At 39.6% G+C, this 23,389-nt stretch overlaps 1 protein-coding gene across 3 annotated transcripts in view; it reads left to right on the top strand.

The window, feature by feature from the left end:
* LPP (LIM domain containing preferred translocation partner in lipoma) overlaps window positions 1-23,389 on the top strand; it is a 662,184-nt gene that overhangs the window by 404,467 nt on the left and 234,328 nt on the right. For all 3 annotated transcript variants that reach the window (XM_029939645.1, XM_029939646.1, XM_029939644.1), the window contains one exon: window positions 7,266-7,955. In XM_029939645.1, coding sequence (XP_029795505.1) covers window positions 7,266-7,955 — 690 coding nt within the window. The remainder of the gene's footprint in view (window positions 1-7,265; window positions 7,956-23,389) is intronic.

Raw genomic sequence — 23,389 nt, 5'->3', positions numbered from 1 at the left:
CAAGGATATACAAAATTGACAACCATGAGCAAAAATAGTTCATCAGGTCTTGTTCGTATAACTGTCCATAATTATCCAGAAAATGAAATTGAAGTTGAAACGCTCAGAATCCTTTCTAACAAATCAACCGCATCTCTTTCCATGGTTTATCTGTTCTTTGTCCTTATGGAAATCACATTTCATACAGCCTCAACTGTATTGCGTATATGATTGATTTCACATTCTGTGTTTGTCATTTAACATTTACATTTTCATTTACCATTGTAGGCATTTTTCCGTGTCACTGTGCTAGCTGGAATCAAAATATATAACGGGGCTCTGAGTTTTATACAATTGCTTTTATGTAGGACTTTCACTTCTCTGTACATTCCCCTTCAGTTACCTTCAAAAGTTTTCTTTCTCAGTAGAAACCCTTTTACCTATCACTCCAAGTTTTATCCAAAAAATCTAATTAAGGATTCTCAGAGTGCAGTGACTCTGACTTCCTTTGTCTGTTTGTGGTTTTAGCAACTAGCTCAGTAACCGACACACAGCAGAATTTCAATTTTTTTAATTGAATAAACAACTTTTGATTAATTAAATTTCTAGAGATTAGGACATTGTGATTCCTTGGCAGTTCAAATGCATTTTGTTGCAGGACATGTTGTTAAAGATTATTTCAAAGTGCAGTAGTTTTTTTCCTTTTGTGGTAATTTTATTTAAAATTTGGCCCTTAACTATTTCTGTCAGAGATTTGAGCCAGCATCCAGTAGGATTTGCATATACAATATAACCATCAGAATGAAAATAAGCATCTCAATGCTTCTTTGAAAGATAGTAGTATTAATAAATTCAAAAAGTAAAGCCATTGAACTATTTAGAGAAAGGAAGAAACTAATGAGATTGCTGTAATTAAGCACGCATTAAATGCATGACAGCGTTTCTTGATTGTCAAGTAATAACAGAAATGAGGTAGCTCGTATTTTGCATGTTAGGTTATAATCTGACAAGAAAATGAATTCTCCTTGGAGCCTGTTATTCATTCATTCATTTATTCAAATGTTTGTCAAATGCCCACCGTTGGCTATCATGATACGCAGTAGCCAGTGGGGAAGCAGCAGAGAATAAAAGGGGCAGTCCCTTGCCCCATGGAAACAGACATGTACAACTATGACATGTGCAGGAGAGCAAGAATCAGTGCTCACTCAGCCAGAGTTTTAGCAGAGGTCACTGAGAAGCACCCTCAGGGTGACACTTTAGGGGTTCTGAGGAATTAGCTCATTAGAATTCACATGATCATGACACATGAGAGCCTGGCACATTGGATAGGAGAGAAAGTCGGTGTCAGAAACTGATAGAATGTATAGCTTTCAGGGAGAGGGAGGAGAGCTGGACTCCAAAACATTCCCCTAAGCTTAGAAAACTTTTAGGCAGGAAAGTAATGTGAGGAAATCTGTGTTTGAGAGGAAGCGTTCTATCTACCGAATGAAGGATTCTTTGAAGCAGGAGCAAGAGTATACTCTGGAACACCAGTCTGGATGCCTGTTGGAGAATTCCCAGGGATGGGTGGTGGTATCTTGGAATAGAGTCACAGCCGAGGAAATGAGGAAATGTGGAAATATTTGAGAGTTACGGAACTCCCTATTTAGGAAATAGAATCGACAGGATTTAGTGCTTAAATGCGATGTGAGGGAGAGGCTCAAGAATGACTCCTAGTGTTCTCATTTGAGCACACCTGTGTGGATGAGAAAACCGGACGGGCATATGAAGGGCACATTCAAGGAAGATGATGAAACAGTTTTTCACATGTTGAGCCTGAAGGGCATATGAGGCGTCCAAGCAGACACATGAAATAAGCAGCTGGTATTCAGAGTGCTGGTGAATTCTGGAGACAGAGACAGTCAAGAGAATTTTCATAACATAGAAGGTATTTTAAGTTGTGTATATGGTCCTGGAAAGAGTTAATAGAGGGAGAAAGAGAGAGAGAGAAGAGAGGAGGGCCTGTGTCAGATAAAGAGGATCATAATTTGGGGGCCATTGGGCAATATGTTGACTCATCAGTAGCAATTTTAAAGAAAGATTAGTGAAGTACTTCTAACAGAAACCTAGAAAGAGCCCGAATCCCTACTGACACTGTTGAGCAGACATATTAGTTCTTCGCTGCCTGTTCCTGGATTATCTATTATAAAAGACAAATCTCTGTCTGTTTGAGATCCTGATAATTTGACTTTCTAGAGCTTACAGCTTGACTTCTTTCCAACTTAAAAAAAACACGCAAGTCGACTCTTAGAACACCAGAAAGTAACTATTTTAATTGGGGCGATGTACGAAGTTCATAGGGAATATAACTGAAGGACCACAGAAAGAACCTCAAAATCGTTGCAGGGGAGTCCAGAATGATATTACAGAAGACACACCATTTGATCTGAGACTTGCAGAATAAGTAGGCAACTGCCCAGATGGCTCTCTTTGAGCAGCTGGGGAGCAGTAGAGATTGGATAGAATAGATCAGAGACCATAGAAGGAGGTCCTCGCTGACAGATCTGAGTGCAGACATAACTGTGTGATCTATTCCCGTCTCTGCATAAGCCTCAAATTGCTGGAGTGTGTGATGTGAGTGACGGTAGGAAAAAAGAGGCAGCTGGACAGGGAGACAGGGACTAGACTGGAAATTCTTTTAAAGTATACTGAAAACAAAACAAAACGAAACAGAGAGCACGACATAATAAAACAAGCTCAACACAAAAGAGGGACATCGGCAGATTTGGATCAGCAGAGAGCCAGGCTCAGAGGGTCACATTAGAGAGGACTGTGGCGTTATTGAGAAAGGGGAGTGAGAAGGAAGTGAAGTTAGCCGATGGCAATGAATGCATGGCTCAGGGAAGTGGCAATGAGGCAGAACAGCAGGGGAAAGAAAAGGAGACAGGAGTTAAATGTAAGGATGTTAAGAAAGAAGCAGAGGATGCCTAGAAGACATAGTAGTAGATTGGACTGGAGCAGGGGTGTGTGTGTAAGCTCATATGGGTATGTTCAGGGAGTGGGTGGGCAGGGCAGGAGAGATTGAGGAATGTTAAGACCTTATGCTGACCTGGCCAAAAAGGAAGTTGAGGACCTGCTCCGTGGGTTGAGCTTGAGAGGTACTCTTGGTGCCCCTTGTCTGTTGTCTCGTGGCCATGGGCAGGTCTTCCTGATACTGGAACATCCATTTAACATTTATAGAGATAATATAGTCCTCTACTGGACTATAAACTCCTGGTGGGCAGGGAGATGTGTGCAGTTCATCCTGGGATGTTGCCCTTCTCCCATTCACCTCACAGAGCTTTACATGATCATTAGAAAATAATTAATGGAAAAATAACCACATAAAAAGACTATTATAGAGACAAGTCATATATATATAACATAGATATAAATTTAATTTTATATAAAATATATTATATATAAAATATATATCTGTAATTTTAAAATGTGGTTGATTTTCAAAATAAAAATGTTAAATCATGATAAAATTTTAAGAATTTCTGCAAAAACAAAAAAATGATATGCCAAAAATAAATACTCGGAAGTGCCAACTAATTCAGTGAGTAGAAAAGATTCACTATGTATTTAATTGAGTATGTGGGCCAGGAAAATGTTGCCATAGCTTTCTTTAACTAGAGGAACATAAATAAATACGCTTTAAAATGATTCCTGTTCTATACCCCTTCCACCTCCAGTGAGGTAAAGAATGTAAAATTCCAAAGGGAAAAATATAGCTAAATGTGCTATTTTCACTCACGTAGTTATGATATAGAAAAATACTCCAAAGCATATCGGCACATACACAGCAGAATTCATAATAAAGTTGTGGGAAACCTTCTCATCCCCAAAGAGAGCTCCACTGGTGAGATATTTCCTAGAAGAAAGCACTTCCTTCTGAAACTGTGCCCCAATGCTTTCCTTCTAAGACTTTAGGGATGTTTAAGTGGTGCGTGTGTGTCCTGTGTCTGTGTGTATGCTCACCGAGAAAGAAAAAGAAATTTTGTTGGAAAACGTTGTTTCTAAGGAGTTAGGTCTACATTAATTATTTTTTTTCCCTCTTACTTATCAATGTGGTTGGCTTTCATTTTCAAAATCTGTGCCTTCCACAGTATCTGTTCTGGGGCCAGACTTCGCTACAGCTGCAGTAGAGAGGACGCCTGTCATTAGCCCAGTTGCTCAGTCACTGTCTCCATTTATAGTTGAGTTTGTAAAGTGTTCAAAATAGGAACTCTGGGTTTCTGCTGATCTTGAGTCATCAAAGAAAAGAAAAGCTTTATTCCTTCTTATATTCAATTCCATCTATGCTGACATTTTTTTTTTAAGACTGACATGGTTGACTAGAAAAAAACAGGCCTTACCTTTTTTTTTTTTTTTTTTTTTAGGTCTAACCTGACTCTGTGCTTTCTACTACAAAATGTGAGGATCTTAATTAACTGTGTGTTTATTTAGGAATTTCTTCAGGATATATATTTTAATAAATTGCTTACTAAGGAAATGGAATTTCTTTCTCTTGGCTACTGTTGGAGCCATCATTAGATGGAAGAGAATAGCTACTCTGCCAAGACAAGATTACTCAGGTTACTTAAATTACAAAAGTAAATGGCAAGTTTGTCCTCTGAGAGGCTAGTATCAGATAAGGGAAAAAAAAAAGATAACTGTATTTAACAGCCTCTGTAACGTAAAGAACTAAATCTAGAATTACAAATTCCTTAGGAAAGTAGACAGATATAAATTAAGAAAAATAAAATGTGAAAAAGATAGCTGTAACTGTCAGAATCCCAACAAAAAATGATAACATGCTGATTTATAAATGCATCATGTACACAGGCATTGGAGTACAAAGAAGCATTAAGGGATCGAGTGATAATCTAGAGCCAGCAGGGTCAGAGCTGTCATGTCCTCTAGGATCAAAGGGACCAAGAAGAGAAGGGTTATTTGTATCAAGAAGTAGAGAGCGTTGTAGAGGAGTGATGCTAGAGAGGACCTGTGACCTCCTTGGCTCACATCTGGGAACTTCCCAGGTACGTGGACAGAAGAAATGTAGCCCAGGAGTCTACCAATGTCTTTCATCCGGATGCTGTCGCCATCTTGGGTTTGACTATGATGTGTTGTAGTCCCTGCCCATGCAATGATCATGCCTTCCCCTAGCCACTGTGATGATAAAATTATCCCCACTCACTCCCAAACTTCCCTGATCAGTAGGTGATTTTCTCTCCATTGAGAATTACTGTATGTAAACCAAGTATCTCTGGGAGTGTTTTAATCTTTATTTCTGGAATCAGTGTAGATCACCAGTGAGATGATAGACTTGCATATTATCGTGGGGGCAAGATGGCTATACCATCTACAGCCCCATAGGCACCAACCAGGCAGCACAGAGGAAACTGGCAAGGTAGGTAGTGATGTGAGTATCAGGACAGGAGATGTCAGGAGAGATTTTGTTTTCCCTAAAAAGTTTAGCATATATCTCATTGGCCAGAACTGTGTCTCGAAGCAACTTCTACCTCTGGTTGGAGTCTAGAGAAGTATTTTAAGTGGGGACATTGCCAATTCCAATGTCACCCTGAATAATATCGCAATTCTTTGAATAGTGAAGAAGGGGAGTAGGTAGGAAGAAGCAGTTAACACCATCTTTCCCACAGCTGTGTATCTCTAGTGGCTTGGTGTGGCTGTAACTAGAGTAACTTAAGGCCTTGTGCCCCTTCTTCCTAAGCATACATGAATTTTGTTGGAAATTAATAAACAACAAAATCAGGGTGTGGTCATTCACTTGTCATGTCAACAAATCTAATCATAGTAACTCAGAACAAAATTAAAACATTCTGTCATTGACATATTTGCAGGTCCATAATAGACTAATGCCTGAGGGTAGATGTTTAAATGTCCAAGCTTTTGCTGAGCCTTTACTTCCCCTGCCTAACCAAGACCTCTCATAGTATGGCAGTAAGATCTTCCAATCTTTGTGTCCTTAAACATTCTTAGGATATTCAGTAGTATTTCTGAATTGAATGAATGAATGCAGTGGAAATCGAGAAGTTAGACAAAAAGAAAGAAGAATCTACATGTGAGTTATCTTTGGTACATCTCTCTTTGATAGGAATCTTTGTTCTAAACTCTAGCATACTTTTGGTTCTGCTGTAGATGTTTATTACTCTCAACACCTCTGGTTTACTTTTTCTGTCCCTTTGCCTACTCCTCCTGTTCTTTCTCTAGTACCTTCTTTTTGCTGTATGTTGACTAAATCTTTGGTAATTTGATTGAGATCTCATTGTTCAGTTTATTTTATTATTGCTAGTGCTTTCAGTGTTATAAATATTTAAAAAAATTGCCAATGTCATTAAGTTGTTTTTTTGTTTTGTTTTCCTCCTGTGTTTTCTTCTAAGAGTTTTAAGTTTTAAGCTGTTACATTTAGAGCTAAAAATTCAGGTTACTTTTTATATATGGTGTAAAGTAAGGGTCCAACTTCAATCTTTTACCTGTGGATATCCAGTTTTCCACACCATTTGTTGAAAATATTGTCCTTTCTCAAACAAATGGTGTTGGAACTCTCATTAGAAATTAATTGTGCGTGTATGCAAGAGTTTATTTTTGGACTCTCTAGCCTGTTCTATTGGTCTATATGTCTGTCTTTATGCTACTATCGTACTGTTCAGATTATGGTAACTTTGTATTAAGTTTTGAAATTGCACAGTGTGAAACCTACAACTTTGATATTTTTTTTCAAGATTGTTTTGGCTATCCATCTCTTGAGATTCCATATGAATTTAGACTGAACTTATTATATGTTTGTAAAAAAATGCCATTGAAATTTTGATAGGGATTGGATTAAGTCTATAGATTGCTCTGAGTAATATTAACATCTTTACAATATTAAGTCTTCCAGTCCATGAATGTAGGATGTCTTTATATATATTTATGTGTTCAACTTTTTTTTCAGCAGCCTTTGTACTTTTTAGTGTATATAAGTCTTTTGCCCTTTTTGGTTCAATTTATTGTTAAGTATTTGTTTTTCTTTTTGATGTAATTGTAAATAGTATCATTTAAAAATTTTTTTTCTAAGTCGTTCATTGCTAGGACACAGAAATGCAAATGATTTTTGTGTTAGTTTGTGAATTCTTAGAAGGCAGGAACCATTCCTTATTTTTATTTCACAGAATTGATACAAAATAAGAATAGCAGTTAGTAATATTTGTTCATGTATGTGTTTTCATTTTTCACTGACAGTAATCTTTCTCGTTTTTGTTTTTTTCTCTTTCTCACTTTAGGGGTCTACTAGTTCGACAGCCTCTCCTCCAGTTTCCACTCCTGTCACAGGACATAAAAGAATGGTTATACCAAACCAACCCCCTCTAACAGCAACCAAAAAGTCTACACTGAAACCCCAGCCTGCACCCCAGGCAGGACCCATCCCTGTGGCGCCGATCGGAACACTAAAACCCCAGCCTCAACCAGTCCCCGCCTCCTACACTACGGCGTCCACCCCTTCAAGGCCTACCTTCAATGTGCAGGTGAAGTCAGCCCAGCCCAGCTCGCATTACATGGCTGCTCCTTCATCAGGACAATTTTATGGCGCAGGCCCGGGACCCCAGGGCTATAACACTCAACCAGTTTCTATCTCTGGGCAATGCCCACCTCCTTCAACACGAGGGGGCATGGACTATGCATATATTCCACCACCAGGACTTCAACCTGACCCTGGGTACGGGTATGCCCCCAACCAAGGACGCTTTTATGAAGCCTATTGCCCATCAGGGCCTGGCTATGGGGGCAAAAATGACTCTGATCCAGCTTATGGCCAACAAGGGCATCCAAATACATGGAAGCGGGACCAAGGGTATACTCCTTCTGGAACAGGAAACCAGAACCCAGCTGGGATGTATCCAGTTACTGGTCCCAAGAAGACCTATATCACAGATCCGGTTTCAGTGCCCTGTGCACCACCACTGCAACAAAAGGTAAGAAACTCATTAACATAGTGGGAGGGCTGAAGGAGTGTGTATCTCGGCCTGACTTCCCCCGGAAAGCAGAGCCTAAGTCAAAAGTGCCTGTGCTACTTTTATGTCATTAGAAAGTACAGTCCCAGGTAAGCACTAGTGAAGCAGGAAAGGGCAGAGTTCCTGCGTGCGGCATGTTACCAAGTCTAGCTACCGTTTAGTGTTTAGTATCAAGTACCGCTAATTGTTAAATCTTGGAGATCATCATTGCATTATCTCCCATCTCATGTCTCCTGTTGGTCCAAGCTCCCTCTGTGGGTCAAAAACTCCCTCACATGTTGCATGTGCCTGGACTCTAAATAGATTGGCAGCATCTTGTACCTGAGTAGGCATGGGAAGTGCCCATGTTTGTAGGTGAGAGATGGATAGGACAACATGAGGCCCATGAAAAGTCACTCAAAACCCAAGCAAAGTTGGCACTCTGGCTTCTGCTAAGGGCAAAACAAGCCCAGGGCTGCTGAGACAGAACAAGAGGCCAAGGGCCCCATAGGTGGGTGAGGTGAAGGGGATTTAAGGTAATGCAAACACCTTGTCTAGTTTCCTTTTGGGGGAGGAGGGCTTCAGTATGATGGCACATGTTTATTACCTCTTATTTATCCTCATTACTGATGTTCTAGAAAGAATCTTACTCTGTAGGCTTTAACTGTGTTCAGAAACTTTTAAAAATCCTTTAGGACAGTTATCTTTTTTGTTTGATTTAATTGCAAGCATATATGTCTTTTAAGTCAATGCATTCAGTTACTTCCTGTGAATAGTTAAGACATACTGCTACACATACCTATACACCTACAACTTGGACTTTCCATGAGTACTAGAACCAACATGGTGATGTTTCTTCCACCTTGACGAGAGGATCCAAGGAGAATTACTTGCAAGAGATGCAATGGAGAAATTAAGCTAGTTTCCAGTTATTGAATTGGAACTGAGTCTTCCTTTTTAGTTGGAGCTGTGAGAAATCAGAAATTGGAGAGCCCTTGGGGCACCTGGGTGACTCAGTCAGTTAAGCATCTGACTCTTGATTTCGGCTCAGCTCATGATCTCATGGTTTGTGGGATCGAACTCCACATAGGGCTCAGTGTTGACAATCAAGATTTTTTTCTCTACTTCTCTTGCTCTCTCAAAATAAATAAATAAACATTAAAAAAAAAGAAACTGGAGGGCCCTTGATTAGATAGAAGTTGAATCGTAATTATTGAGATGGATTATAGAAGTGTGTGTGTGTACACACTGGTGTGTGTGTTGGTGTGTGTATAATCCTTTACTCATACAAGATTGTCAAGGTCTAGATATACTTATTCCCATTTTCAATATTATGACAAAAATCTGCCAGGTCCTTACCCTCCAGGTAATGCGTTTACTAAACCCCGATTCTCACATGAAAACATCTGCTGTATTAATGGTGCTCCAAAGGAATTTTAGGTTCTTTAGAGGAAAGGAACCCTTCCGAGTGGCGTCCATGAGTAGCTGGAGGCACCCATTAACCTTAAGAATGCCCATTACATGGCAGTGCACCAGCCATGGTCATTCTGCAAGTTAAAATGTTAAGTGTTTTGAAACATTACTGTTGGGAGACCTTTCTTTTCAAAGACCATGAAAAGAAAGGCTATTAAGGGTGTTTTGTTTTGTTTTTATTTGGTTTTATTTTTTAATCTTTATTTATTTTCCAGAGATAGAGAGCAAGCAGGGGAGGGGCAGAGAGAGAGAGGGAGACAGAATCCCAAGCAGGCTCCACACTGTCAGCACAAAGCCCTACATGGGGCTCAAACCCACAAACCATAAGATTATGACCTGGGCTGAAGTCAGACACTCAATTGACTAAGCCACCCAGGTGCCCCTTGTTTTGTTTTTATTTTTATTTTTTAAATGTTTATTTATTTTTGAGAGACAGAGATAACATGAGCAGGGGAGGGACAGAGGGAGAGAGGGAGACACAGAATCCAAAGCAGGCTCCAGGCTCTGAGCTGCCTGACGTGGGGCTTGAACTCACGAACCACCAGATCATGACCTGAGCCGAAGTCAGATGCTCAAAAAACTGAGCCACCCAGGTGCCATATTATTTTGCTTTTAAATAAAATTTGTCAAGATTAGCCAAGCTGGATAGGCTTGCCCTTTGTTAACATTACAGCATGTCTGCGGTAGTCATTCTTGGACCTGAAAACACCCAGTTCATAACAAAATGGGGTTATTGAATTTTCCCTTACTTTGGTACAACTGAAACAAATTCTCCTATGGAAGATTAAGAGTTGAGTTTGGGACAGTTGTCATCACCATTTAAGTTCAAATAGACATTCAGTTTTTTCCCAACCAGACCATCTTGACTGATGCTTATGAGGGCAGGAGATGGGCCCTGAGTGGTTTAAGGACCCTATCACCCCACCAGGAGAAACAGACATGAAACGGAGCAAAAATATGTCTGGTGGAGGGCATCATCTGCTGAGAAGTACTGAGCCAGTCTATGAATTTTCTGTTTACCCATCATGTCATGGGGTATTATAGATAGTCTCTCTCCAACATTTGGAAGCAATCCAGTAGTATAGGGGGGAAAAATTAGGACCCATTATTGCGAGACCGACCTGGATCTGAGGTGTCAAGCATAGCCACATCATTCACTAATGTTTGGTCTGCCCGCACCAACCTATTCAGGCGGTTAGAATGAACTTTGATTAACCACTCCCCAAAAACATGACGTTTCCCTTTCCTTCTCATGGTGGGAGTAAGGTAATTCTTCAAGGTGGTCTACATAATTATGGATTCTGGATATCAGGGGATTTCACGTCATTAAATTCTTTTGGAAATATTTATTTTCAACAGTGTCATGTGTTTTTTAACATCATATTGTGCATTTCAAACATGAAAATTAAATCATGTATTTTTGCTGTGACTATAAAGGAGAGTGGTTAGAGGTTGATATTTAGCCATCTGTCTGTGTTTTGGGAAAGGGGAAAAAGGCTGATGAAGCTGCAGAAATTTCCTGTGTGTGTTGTGGGGGCACGGGTGGATGAAGGGGTGGCTCTTCCACAGTTGGTCTTGGAGCAGAACACTGCCGTATTCAACTCCACCTGTGCACAGAGGCCCTTATTGTCCCCACGTTGACTCTGCTTGCCTTAGTGATGTGACTACTGGCCTGAGAAATGAGCTCCTAATTCTAATTGCAGTACTTCCCTTGACATTCCTCTTTCAGCTTGGGGAAAGCCTCTAGACCTCTTTATGTCACGCGCCCAGCCTCAGTAAAGTGGAACACCATCTTCGCTAATTAATTAATGATTGCAGAGGGCTTGGAAATTTCCAAGGGCTGAATAATTGCCAAGTGAGGACTATCCAGCTTTTCCCTGGCTTTCATTTATTTCCAGTTTTTTTTTAGTCAATGGTGGAAAATGTACCTTCATTAACTTAAAACAATTCTCTTTTGTTACATTCAGAAGTTCTGAGGAATTTAACATTGAACGCATTAAGAAAAAAGTTGTTTGTTTTGTTTCAAGTGTCAGAAATCTCTTCTCTATTTGAGATGAGCTGCTTTAATTTCCCTATGATATAAAAGAAGAGGGAAAGAAGAGAAGAAGAAAGTAGAAGGAAAAAGAAAAGGAAAGAAGGAAGGAAGGAGACTGCATGATGTGTGGGGATCATGATGATATTTATGTTCCCATAATGTGCTGAGCAGTGAATTTGCATGCTACAGTAGACCATAATGTGCTTCCTGGACCATCTGAGCTGAGTTCCTTGAAAAATATTGTTATAAGCAAGTCTTTATAAGAGAGAAATATTCCTTTCCCACTAGAAATCCTCTTAAAGACACAGTAGAATCTTTTCTTTGGCTCTTCTATAAAAGCTCATATCTGCTAGCTGCTCTGGAGTTCCCAGAACTATTGTCCTCTGTGTTATCATCACATGCCAGTGAGGCAAGATGTGCGTTTTCTCCAGTGTTCTGATTAAGGCGAGGCAGCCTGAAAGCCCTAGACCCAGGACCTGGAGGCCAGTCATTACTCCTGAATGCACGGAGACCCAAGGGCAGGGTAGCTTTACCACCCTCCTTGTCATAAATCTAATCCTTGTAGCTTCAGCTTAGTTAGAGAGATGCTGTTTGTCCCACAGTGTGTGAAAGGCCCGGGTGCTCTGCACCCCAGGAAAGCTGGGAGGGCCCACCTAGTGTGGGGGTCAGCTTAAATTCTGAAATCATCTACTATTAACATCTTCTGGGAAAAACCCTTCATGATGGTGAGAGTGCGGAGATCAGCAGACCACTTTTCAGTAAATCGAACACAGAGGTTTTCTTATCCAGAGTCAGAACAGATCACTGTTTTTCATTTAGCTTTCGGATCTGGGGGATATTTAACGGTACAAAGAAGAGAACAAGGGCAGTGAACTCCTGAGGTCAGTGTTAAAGGGTCCCATAATTTATTGTTTCCAAAAGTTGATATAGTAGTATTTCAAACATTCCAATAGTATCAACATATTTAACTTTCTTGCCTTGTGGAAAGAGATGGCTGTACATATTGGGTATACTGCAGGGAATCCCTGGTATTTTGGAGAAAAACTATCTCTATGGTAATCCCTGTGCTAAATACCTCTCAATTCCAGGACCAGAGAAGCAAAAAACAAGAGATGGTTAGGATGGGAGACAAACGGATACAGAGAGATGACTCTGTACAGGTGCTAACACTTGGGACCGTATAAAGAGGAGGATGGTGGAGATTGCCCGTGACAAGAATATTAGTAATCCCCCTTTGTACAGGGTTTTTCAGTTTCCAAAGTGCTTTGTGGACCCCACAGAATCCACAGGGGTTCAGAAGATCAGTACTGAGATTCGCTCTCTGAAGGTCATCTGTCATTCATGGGAGAGCCATGATTCCACCCTTCTGACTGGTGTCCTCATACTTCCCCCTGGTAAGCCATGAGTATCAATGTGCTTTGGTATTTGGATAGTGGGAGCATGGAGCATCAGCATCACCAACCACTAGACGTGGCTGCACCACGGCCCTACTCGCTGTCAGCCATGTAAGGGGGCTCCGGCAGTTGTGACAGAGCACCATGAGGTCATCAAATGGAGGGGAAGTACCAGTTATCTCCCTGCTAGGCGTCCAACCTCAGGGCCCTAGGACTTCGTCTTCCACATCACACGCATATCACTTATCCCACTGTTTCTACCTCACAGTCTCTCAAATCTGGTTTCTTATCTAAATCCTCTTGCGACTCCTAGTTCAGGTGTCCTAATTTCTCAACTGAGTTCTTGAAATGGCTCTTTTTTATTTTTTTTTAACATTTATTCATTTTTGAGAGATAGAGACCAAGTGTGAGTGGGGAAGGGGCAGAGAGAGAGGGAGACACAGAGTCTGAAGCAGGCTGTAGGCTCTGCCCTGTCAACACAGAGCCTGATGCAGGGCTTGAACTCATAGACTGCGAGATCATGACCTGAGCTGAAGTTGGACACTCGATTGAACTGGGACCCAGGCACCCCTGAAATGGTCTCTTAATGGGTGTCTCCTCCTATGTTCTCTCTCCATACCAGTCCATCCTGTACATATTATCAGATTAATCTTTCTACCCTACAACTCTGCCCTGATCATTAATTGTCATTTAGAAAGGAAAAAAACAAAACAAAAAAAACCCAAAAAAACCTCTTTCAAAGTTTCCTAGCCCATTATGGAATGAATTGAAACCCAGCCTCGATTTCCAAGTTTATCTCCCACATGAAACATCCTGACTTCTGACAAAGAACTTACATTCCTAGTTATTTCTCATCTCTGTAGCTTTCTTCATAGAGCTTCTTCCCTCAATGGCTTCTCAGACCTTCCTCCAAATAGATAAAATGGGTCACATCTAATGTGACCCATTAAGACTGAGCTCCAGTGCCCATGTCTCTTAGGATGTCTTCTTTTTGTAAAATCTGAGTTGTGCATTATTTCACCCTCTCCTGTGAGGTTTTCACACACTTACTCCACTAGAGTTGTGTATGTATCAGTCTTCCACCGAACTGTGCCCCAGCATGGACAGGACTCTAAGATTTAGGGGATAGAGATGGGGAACCACCCTATGTGAACAACCCTATCTCTTCCAGAGTAGCTGACACAGTACCCTACACATTCTTATTTAATAAAGAAGCTTCAAGAAACTTCTCGTGTCCTACTAAAATGAGTAAGCCCTGCTTTAGAACTTAACAGTTTGTTCAGCAAAATGTCAGAACCCAAACATACCCCACCAAGTCATATTAGGTGACCTCCGTAATTCAAGCATTGTCACATAAGCAACTTAGCATCCAGAGATGATGGATAATTCCTCATGTTCACTATTGTGCTGGTATTTTACATTCCTCCTGGAATCTGCAGGTGTGTATGGATGCTGCTGTGTACACAGTCTCTTTTATTTCCCCGCTTGCCAAATGTCCATGAATCATTGATTCAGATTTTTGAATTAACTTTTGGAGGTTTCATTTACATACAATAAAATGTGTTTTTAAATGCATGTAACAGTGAACCTTTGACACAGGTATGTACCCATATAAATACCACCACAATCTAAAGAACATTTCAACTACCCCACAGAGCTCCCTCCCTCATGCTCTGCTGCCTTCAGTCCCCTTTACCTTCATTCCCAGGGAACTACCCTGCTAATGAACATACGTTATTTTTATCCTTTCCAGAATTCCATATAAATAGAATCCTATCATAGTGTACACTCTTGTGTCGGGTCTTCGTTTACTCACTATATTGTTTTGCGATTTATTTATGTTATTGTGCATATCAGTAGTCCTTTATTTTGATTGCTAAGTGGTATTCCATTGTATGAACATACTACATTTTGTTTATCCATTCACTTTTTCGGGGGCATTTTTTATTTCATTTTGAATTACAAATAAAGCTGCTTGTGAACATCCATGTACAAGTCCTTGTGTGGACATAGTTTTTATTCTTTTACTGTTTTATTTATTTTTGAGAGCTAGAGATAGAGAGCGAGTGGAGGAGAGGCAGAGAGAGAGAGAGACAGAGGCACAGAATCCGAAACAGGCTCTGGGCTTCTAACTGACAGCACAGAGCCGGACACAGGGCTCTAACTTGGCAAAGGCGAGACCATGACCTAGGCCGAAGTTGGACGCTTAACTGCCTGAGCCACCCAGGTGCCCCTATTCTTTTTGTCAAATACCTAGCACAGGGATTTCTGAGGCAGATAGTTAACTATTTCATTCCATAAGACACTGACAAACTGTTTTCCTGAATTATACATTCTCATCAGCAACGTGTGAGAAGTCCAGCTGCTCCTCAATCCTAGCAACATGTGGCTGCTTAATTTTAGCTATTTTCAGACTGTGTAGATATATCTAAATGTGCTTTATGTTTTCATTTTCCTTGTGACTCATGGGGTGGAATGTTTATTATTTATGCACGTCTTTGGCCATCCTTTATCTTCTTTTGTGAAGTGTCGTCAAATTCTTTGCCCATTTTTAAATTGAAATCTCTTTTTATTCAGGGATGTAAGAGAACCTTGTATATTCTGAATAAGAGCCCTTTGATATATGCCTTGCCAATATTTCTTCCTGGTCCGTGACTTGACTTTTCATTTCCTTAATGTTTTCTGAAGAGCAGGAATGTTTAATTTTGATCAAGTTCAGTTTATCACTTTTATCCTTCCATAGTTTGTGCTATTTTTCCCCTTAGCTATTTTTGCTTTCTCATGGTCACAGAAATTTTTACTCTATGCTTTTCTAGATGTTTTACAGGTAAATTTAGGGCTATAATTCATTCCACATTCATTTTTGTGTATTTTGTGAGACAAAGTTTAAAGTTCATTTTCTCCCATTGGCTTATGCATTTTTTCACATGATTTATTGAAAAGATTTTCCTTCTGTTGAATTACCTAGATACATTTGACAAAAGTCAGTTGACCATATATGTGTGGCTCTATGTGGATTCTTCTATTCTATTCCACTAACTTATACATCCATAAGACAATGCCACACTACCTTTATTGCTGACTTTTCCAGTAGACTTTATAATGAGACTGTGCAAGCTTTCTTTATTCTTTTAGAAGTGTTTGATTATTCTAAGTTTTCATTTCCATATAAATTTTAACATTAGATTGTCAGTTTCTACAAATAGCCTGCTATGATTTTGATTCAGATTTTGTTGAATGTATAGATCAATTTGAAAGGAGCTTATACTGTTAGTGTTATTTTCCAACCCATGAACATGGTATAGCTCTCATTTTATTTATGTTTTTATTAATTTCTCTCAACAATGTATTACATATTTTGTTATAGTATCCCTAAGTATTTCTGAATACTATTGTAAATAGTATTTTTAAAAATGTCAATTTGCAGTTGTTAGCTGTTAGTATATAGACTTGTTTTTTTATTGACTCTGTCAAGCAGTTTTGCAAGCTTGTTTAAGGCTCCGTAAGCTTTTCTACCTGATCATTTCCTCTTTAAATAAATTATTGATTCAGTTGTTTATTTCCTTTTTGGCAGGAGTCTATTCATCAGCTTTCTATATTTGGAAGGTATGCTTTTTGGTTGACAAAACAGTTTCTCACAAATTTAAAGAATATAAATTGGAAAAAATAATAAACCTTTATACTTCACCTCCCTAGATTAGCCTATTGAAACTGTCAGACATAGAAGTCATCTTCAGAATTATTAGAAAACTCCTTATACACATGAGGAAACTGAGGCCTGAAATTTTACAGTGATTTGAAGAGTTAGTTATTCAGTTAGTAAGCTTTGCATGAAAACTATGTTTTTTTCTTATACTACAGTTCCTTTGCATTGGCTCAAGACAGGTGAGATTGAAAGTGTAACGTAACATTAAAAGGAGTGATAGTTATTGTGAAAAGGAACTCACACCTAGCCTTAGACTTGTAAGTTCTTTTAAAAATAGAAAATGGCTGGGATGCCTGGATGGCTCAGTCTGTTAAGCTTCCGACTTCTGCTCAGGTCATGATCTCAGGGCTCATGAGTTGGAGCCCCGCATCTGGCTATCTGCTGTCATTGCAGAGCCTGCTTCAGATCCTCTGTCCCCCTCTCTTTGCCCCTCCCCCACCTGTGTGCACATGCATGGACCCTCTCTCAAAAATAAACATAAAAAATAGTAATAGAAAATGGCTACCATTCTAGTGTCCTTCCTTTGTCTCATAGTTGTTCCTCCTGTGAAAAGACTTGTTTTTAGGGTCTCTATGATTTGACTCAGTCTATAATTTCTTCTTCGCCTGATTTTAAAATTTATAATCAGGATGGTTGTCCTCATATACTAAGAAATGCCTGTGAATACTATTCATTTTATTAATCCTATTTTGTTCAGAGATTTAGATCTTTAGAAATATCCCAGGTCCCTAATCTTTTTGGAAAATTAAATAAATCATTTTAAACATATGATTTTTACAATATGTAACTGTTGCATATACAGAGTCAAGAGAACTCACTTCAGTTTACCAGAGTTTTATCTTTGTTCTACCCAACTAATTGATAGTAAAATAACTACCCAACTAATTGATAATGTTTCTCTAAAAAACTCATTTCTTTCTCAGCCAGCCACAAACGCTCATACTGTTCTGTTTCAGAGGAGAACTATAGTTTTCTACCCCAGCAAACAAAGAAGTTTGACCATTATTGATGTACAATGATTAGTGGTGAGTAGAAAAACTTTGAAAGATTTTTACACAGAGCATTAGGAAATATGCCATACTGAAAGTCAAATAACTGACTTTCCTTAAGTGTTATTGTCCCAGTAATAAAGATTTACTTGTTATTTTAGCTCTTTGATTTTCTAGAATATGGAAAACTCAATGTTTAGTATACTCTTGGCAAATAACACAGTGTTTGCTCTGTTTCATCCTTGGAATTTAGTGAAAATTCTTCAGAAAATAAATCTAGTTTATTTCAGAAGGTTACTTACTTAAAATATCATTTTGAAATATATAGTAATAACATGTAACATTTTCATAAACTCTTATAAAATTTATCAAACACTTTTTTATGTGCAGAAAACTCTTTATCATGTCCAAAGGCAACTCGTCTAGTATTTCTCTAATACCAAATGCCAGAGGTAGGGTGAGAGCATAGGTCTTCTTACTGCTAGCCCAGAATTTTTCTACTCCATATCTCTTGTCTCCATTTATAGCTGTTTATGTTTACATGTGTTAGCCCATAGTAGTTTTCCAAATAGCAAATATCCCTTGGGCCTAGGAGTTTGGAGAGTACAACTTTAGAGTTGTATTTCTGAGACATAAAATATATTTAACATTATTTGAAACCCAAGAGTCAGTCAACGTTATATGAAGATTTAAGGAGTTGAAACAATATCCTAATCTAAGTTCAAGATAATAGATCCCATTTTATTCAGTCTTCATAAAAATTTGGGTATTTATATGTCCCCAACCATAGACGCCATGATTATTTTTGACGTGCCTTTAGGGATTATTGGGAAAAGTGCAGACAAAGAGGATGTAAGAATGCTAGTTGTATTCTTTTTGGATCTGTTGGATATTACTTGTTTTTCATGGTTGTGTACTTGCCATCTTTAACAAAACTTGGGAGAGTTACTCTAATGATATCATATAATTTTTTACCAGAGGAACACAGTTTTCAATCCTGCTATCCATCCCATTCAACAGACAACTAAGTATTAATGAAGCAGGCCTTCTGGGAAATCACCGATGCTAGTGATCTCTGCAGATCAGGAAAATTTCTAGTGACCGGCAGAAAACTGGAAAAGAGTTCAGGAAGGCAGGCTGGGGGATATGAACCAGGACTCAGCAAACAGCAGCCCATGGGCTGAACCTCATACACTACCTGGTTTTCTAGATCATGCTGTGTTGAGATAAAACCATGCCCACTTGTTAATGTATTACCTACGACTGCTTTCACACTGCAGTGGTAAAGTTGAGAGTTGCAACAGAGGGCATATAGTCTTCAAAGCCCAAAACATATACTGCATGTTCCTTTACAGAAAAAATTTACTTGCCATCTTACCAAAATACAGGAAGGGCTTTGCAAAATTTAGATTATCATGGAAACTTCTTGAATATTTCTCAACTAAATTTCCTGACCCAGTAGATCTAGACTCTTGAGCTGGAAGTTGTTGCAATAGTCAGTAGTAATTTCAGGGAAGGAAAGAATTGCATATCAAAACCAAAAATTACCCTGCTACTTGGCAAAATGAATTCTAAATCTCTCTTCCTTCTCCCCACCTGCTAAACTTCTATGGAGCCTTCAAGATCTATCCGTTATTAGCTCTTGGAGAGAGCTAATATACATTATTGTCATTCCTCTAAATTTCCTCAGAACATTTTTCTTCTTCATTTACTGTAACATGCATCTTGGTAACTATATTAAATATATAATAACTTTATTGAGATAAAATTAACCCACTGAAAATGTACAGTTTGATCCTTTATTTTTTACTGTATTCACCAAGCTGTGCAACCATCATCACAGTCTCCTCACTCCAGAAAGAATCCAAGTACTTTGTTTGTTTGTTTGTTTATTAATACAGCCCATGTGAGATAGGGGCAGAGAGAGAGGGAGAGAGAACCCCAAGCAGGTTCCACACTGCCAGCACAGAGTCCAACATGGGGCCCAGTCTCACAACCACGAGATCATTACGTGAGCTGAAACCAAGAATCAGATGCTTAACCGACTGAGCCACCGAGGCAACCTGAAACCAAGTACTTATTAACACGCCTTATTTCCCTCAAATCCTCCAGACCTCGGTGGCTACTGATATAGTTTCCATATCTGTAGATTTACCACTTCTGGACATTTGGATTCAAATAGTCTGTGCTGATTGGATTCCTAGCATAGTATTTTCAAGTTTCATTCATGTTGTAGTACTTATGAGTACTTCATTCTGTGTTATTGCTGAATAAGTTAAATTGTACAAACATACATTATATTCATTCTTTCCTCAGTTGATGGACACTTGGATTTCTTTTCTTCTATGGCTATCATGAATAAAGCTGCTATCAATATTTGGGTACAAATGCTTATATGGGCATATATTTTCATCTCTCGTGGGTATATAGCTAGTGTGAGAATTGCTGGGTTATGTAGTGACTTGATTTATTAACCTTCCGAAAAACAGCTAGACTGAATTCCAAAGGAAGTATACCATTTCACCTTCCCACCAGCAATGCATGAGCATTCCAACTTCCCCACATCTCCACATCCCACTGGATTTGAATTACCTTATAGGTCTGTCTCTTCAAGTACACATTTATATTCTTCAAAGGTGTGAATCATGTCTACCTTGGTTTTGTTTCTTTTTTCTTTTTTTTTTTTTAAGATTTTATTTTTGGAAGTAGTCTCTATACCCAAAGTGGACCTTGAACTCACAACCCGGAGATCAAGGTTGCCTACTCCACTGACTGGGCCAGCCAGGCACGCCCAGTTTTGTTTTCATATGCCTAACATAGTACAGTGTGTGTAACAGGAACTCATGAATGCATTAACTGATCAATCTATCAGTAAGTGAAATAACATGAATTACTGAATTGACATAGATTTGCATACAGTTCCTATTACTGAGACTTGTGAAAGTGGTCTTTTTTTAATAGGTGTCTTTTTGTTGCTGGTTTTTTTTTTTTTTTAATTCCAGCTGTGTTCCCAGTCTCATCTAGTCTTTAGATCTTAGCTTGTATCACCAGTAGATTAATCTCCATTTAGATGCACTCTTATTTAGTTAGGTTAATTTCCCAGCCTACTTCATTGTCATTTTCTGTCTTGCTGTGGTCAACTTGAACTGCTCTTGTCTCTGTCCCTTACAGCACAGTGTTATGTGTAGTGAAGCTTTTTTCGTCATTGAGGGGAATATTACCTCCTGATTTCACCCTCACCCCAGCCTGCTCCTCTCACACGTGGTTGTTGACCTTTCAGTCATGATGAGTCTGCTCTTGCAGGAGCTCAGGCCTAACACACAAAGTTGTTTTGACTCTTCTCTCACACAACACATGCTTTCATCTCCCCTTTGAAAGCGTATCTAAAATCTGCTCCCTTCTCACCACCTCCCCTGCCCACCAGGACCCTGGTGGATTCACTCTTCTGCCTTGAGGGAGTTACCGCAGTGGCCTCCTCCTGCTCTGCCCTTTCCGTCCCGGTCCCCCTTCAGCCTGCTCTCAACACAAGTGAACCTGTTTAAGGCATTCTTTTATTCTGATGCTCAGAACTTCCTGCTTGATACAAGCAGGCATAGTGCTTACAAGACCTGACTCTGTTTGTCCCTCGTTGGCTGCCTGACCTCACCTAGCCCCTGCTCCTCGATCCCGCCAGCCACCCTCCATGCAGGCACCCTCGTGTTTCAGGGCACTTGTTTGGCTGACCTTCTGCCTGGAGTGCTTTTCCCAGATAGCCACCTGACTGGTTCTCTTACCTCCTGCAGGACTTCACTGACATGCTACTTTGTTGGAGAAGTCTTCCCTGAGCCCCCTACAAAAAATACCTCACCTGCCCTAAAATGCCCTTATTCGCCTTTACTTTCCCCTGTAATTTTTACCGTCAGCTAACATTTATATATTTGTTCTTTCTTGCCCCACAGAATGTGAGATTTTTGTCGGTTTTGTTAACTGCTATATAGAGAACATTGATTGGCAAGTGGTAAATTCTTGGAAAAGATGCATTAATAAGCAAGTGAGTAACTGCTGGGCACAGAATCATTCTGATAACTTTTTATCCAGAACTGTTATGTGGAGAAGGGCACAAAGCTTGAGGTCCTCCTGTTATGCTGAGAGACACAGAGACCAACAGAGACCACTCAGGCCGAATTCAGAGAGTCTTCATTACTGGCTCGGACCACACTGAGTTAATACAGAATTCTAAATGTGCGACCCCAAGTCTAAGAACTTAGGGCTTTTTACAGCGAGCAAGCAAGCAGGAGGTACAGAAGCAGAATTGAGTGGTTATTGCAAGGGGCCACGAAGAGATAAAGAGAAGGCCCTTATCCTGGTATTCAGGAAAACATTTGTCATTCTGAAGGCAAGGTTTAGGGTGGTCGGGGGGTTTCGAAGAAATAGTTGTTACCTCAGGACAGAGTATGGCAGCTGTGTCGTAAATAACCATCAACAAGGACCATTAACCCTTGTCTTTTCACCTCATGTACCTGGGGATAGTCACATGTCCCCCCCCCCCCCCCCATGCAGGCCTAGAAGGTAAACTCTGGGTCAGGATGGAAGGATGAAGGCTAAATTCATGTGCAACACTCCAATGTATGACACCCACTTTATGTTGATTTTTCCAAATTTTATATTCCCTACTCTTACCCCCTCCCTCTGCCTAAGCTTCCTGCCCTTTCTATCCTCACCATGCATTGTCTATTGTGGTAGAAAGATTTTGGGATTGGAAATCAAACCCGCATTTGAATTTCAGACTGCAAGGAAAGTTGTGTGTGATGACAGACGTGGAGGTACTTTTTGACTCTAAAATACCACACCAATGTAGGAGATCATTATAATATTTGGAAGGGCTTAGGGCTCCAGGAGGAAGACTAAAAATCTTAAGTGACAGATGGGGTTATTAAATATTTTAAAGCTGTATGACTGAACATTTGTATCAGGTACGGTGCTAAGCACTTTCCATGAATTAACACACAGTCTTCTCTAGTAACACTAACACTTTTAAAAAGGGTTATTGTATTTTGCTGATGAAAACTGAGTCCTGAAAAGATTAAGTAGCTCTCCCACTCCAGAAGCTTTCTTTTGTGAACTTTCATGAATCTAAACAGTTAAGTGTTAAAGCAGAACTCCGTTTTATTGGATGGTACCATGTGGCTTCATTTGATCAGTGTTCTTTATTAAAATCTATGTATTGCCCATTTTTTAGTGCTGGGGTTAGAGTGAGGAACAGAAAGAGATTAAGATTACTTTCCTCTTGAGGTGCCTGGATGGCTTGGTTGGTTAGGAATCCGTCTGACTTCAGCTCAGGTCATGATCTCACAGTTTGTGAGTTTGAGCCCCACATCAGGCTCTGTGCTAACAGCTCAGAGCCTGGAGCCTGCTTCAGATTCTGTGTCTCCCTCAATTTCTGCCTCTTTCTTCCCTCCCCCCTAGAAATAAACATTTTTTAAAGACCTTAAAAAAATAAAAGGTTGCTTTCCTTTTAAAGCTTATATTCTAATTTTTTCCCCCAAAAGATAGGGAAGAAGACAAGATTTTAGACAGTGATACTTGCCCAGAATAAAATAAAAAGGATTTTTTTTAAGTTGATATATTTTGAGAGAGAGGGAGAGCACAAGGGAAGGGCAGAAAATCCCAAGAAGAAGAGAAGAAGAGAATCCCAACCAGGATGAAGACCATTCCAAGCAAAGGATGGCAAAGATGAGCCCTCTGATGTGACATTTACAAGAATAGAGAGACAGCCACTGTGTCTGGAACAGAGTCGATAGAAGAGAATAGAATAAAATGAGATGGGAGATGTAAGCAGG

The sequence above is a fragment of the Suricata suricatta genome, chromosome 5 (assembly GCF_006229205.1).
Source record: "Suricata suricatta isolate VVHF042 chromosome 5, meerkat_22Aug2017_6uvM2_HiC, whole genome shotgun sequence".
Taxonomy (NCBI): Eukaryota; Metazoa; Chordata; class Mammalia; order Carnivora; family Herpestidae; genus Suricata; species Suricata suricatta.
Note: the sequence above shows the minus strand (reverse complement) of the source record. Positions and strands in the feature narration are given on the sequence as shown.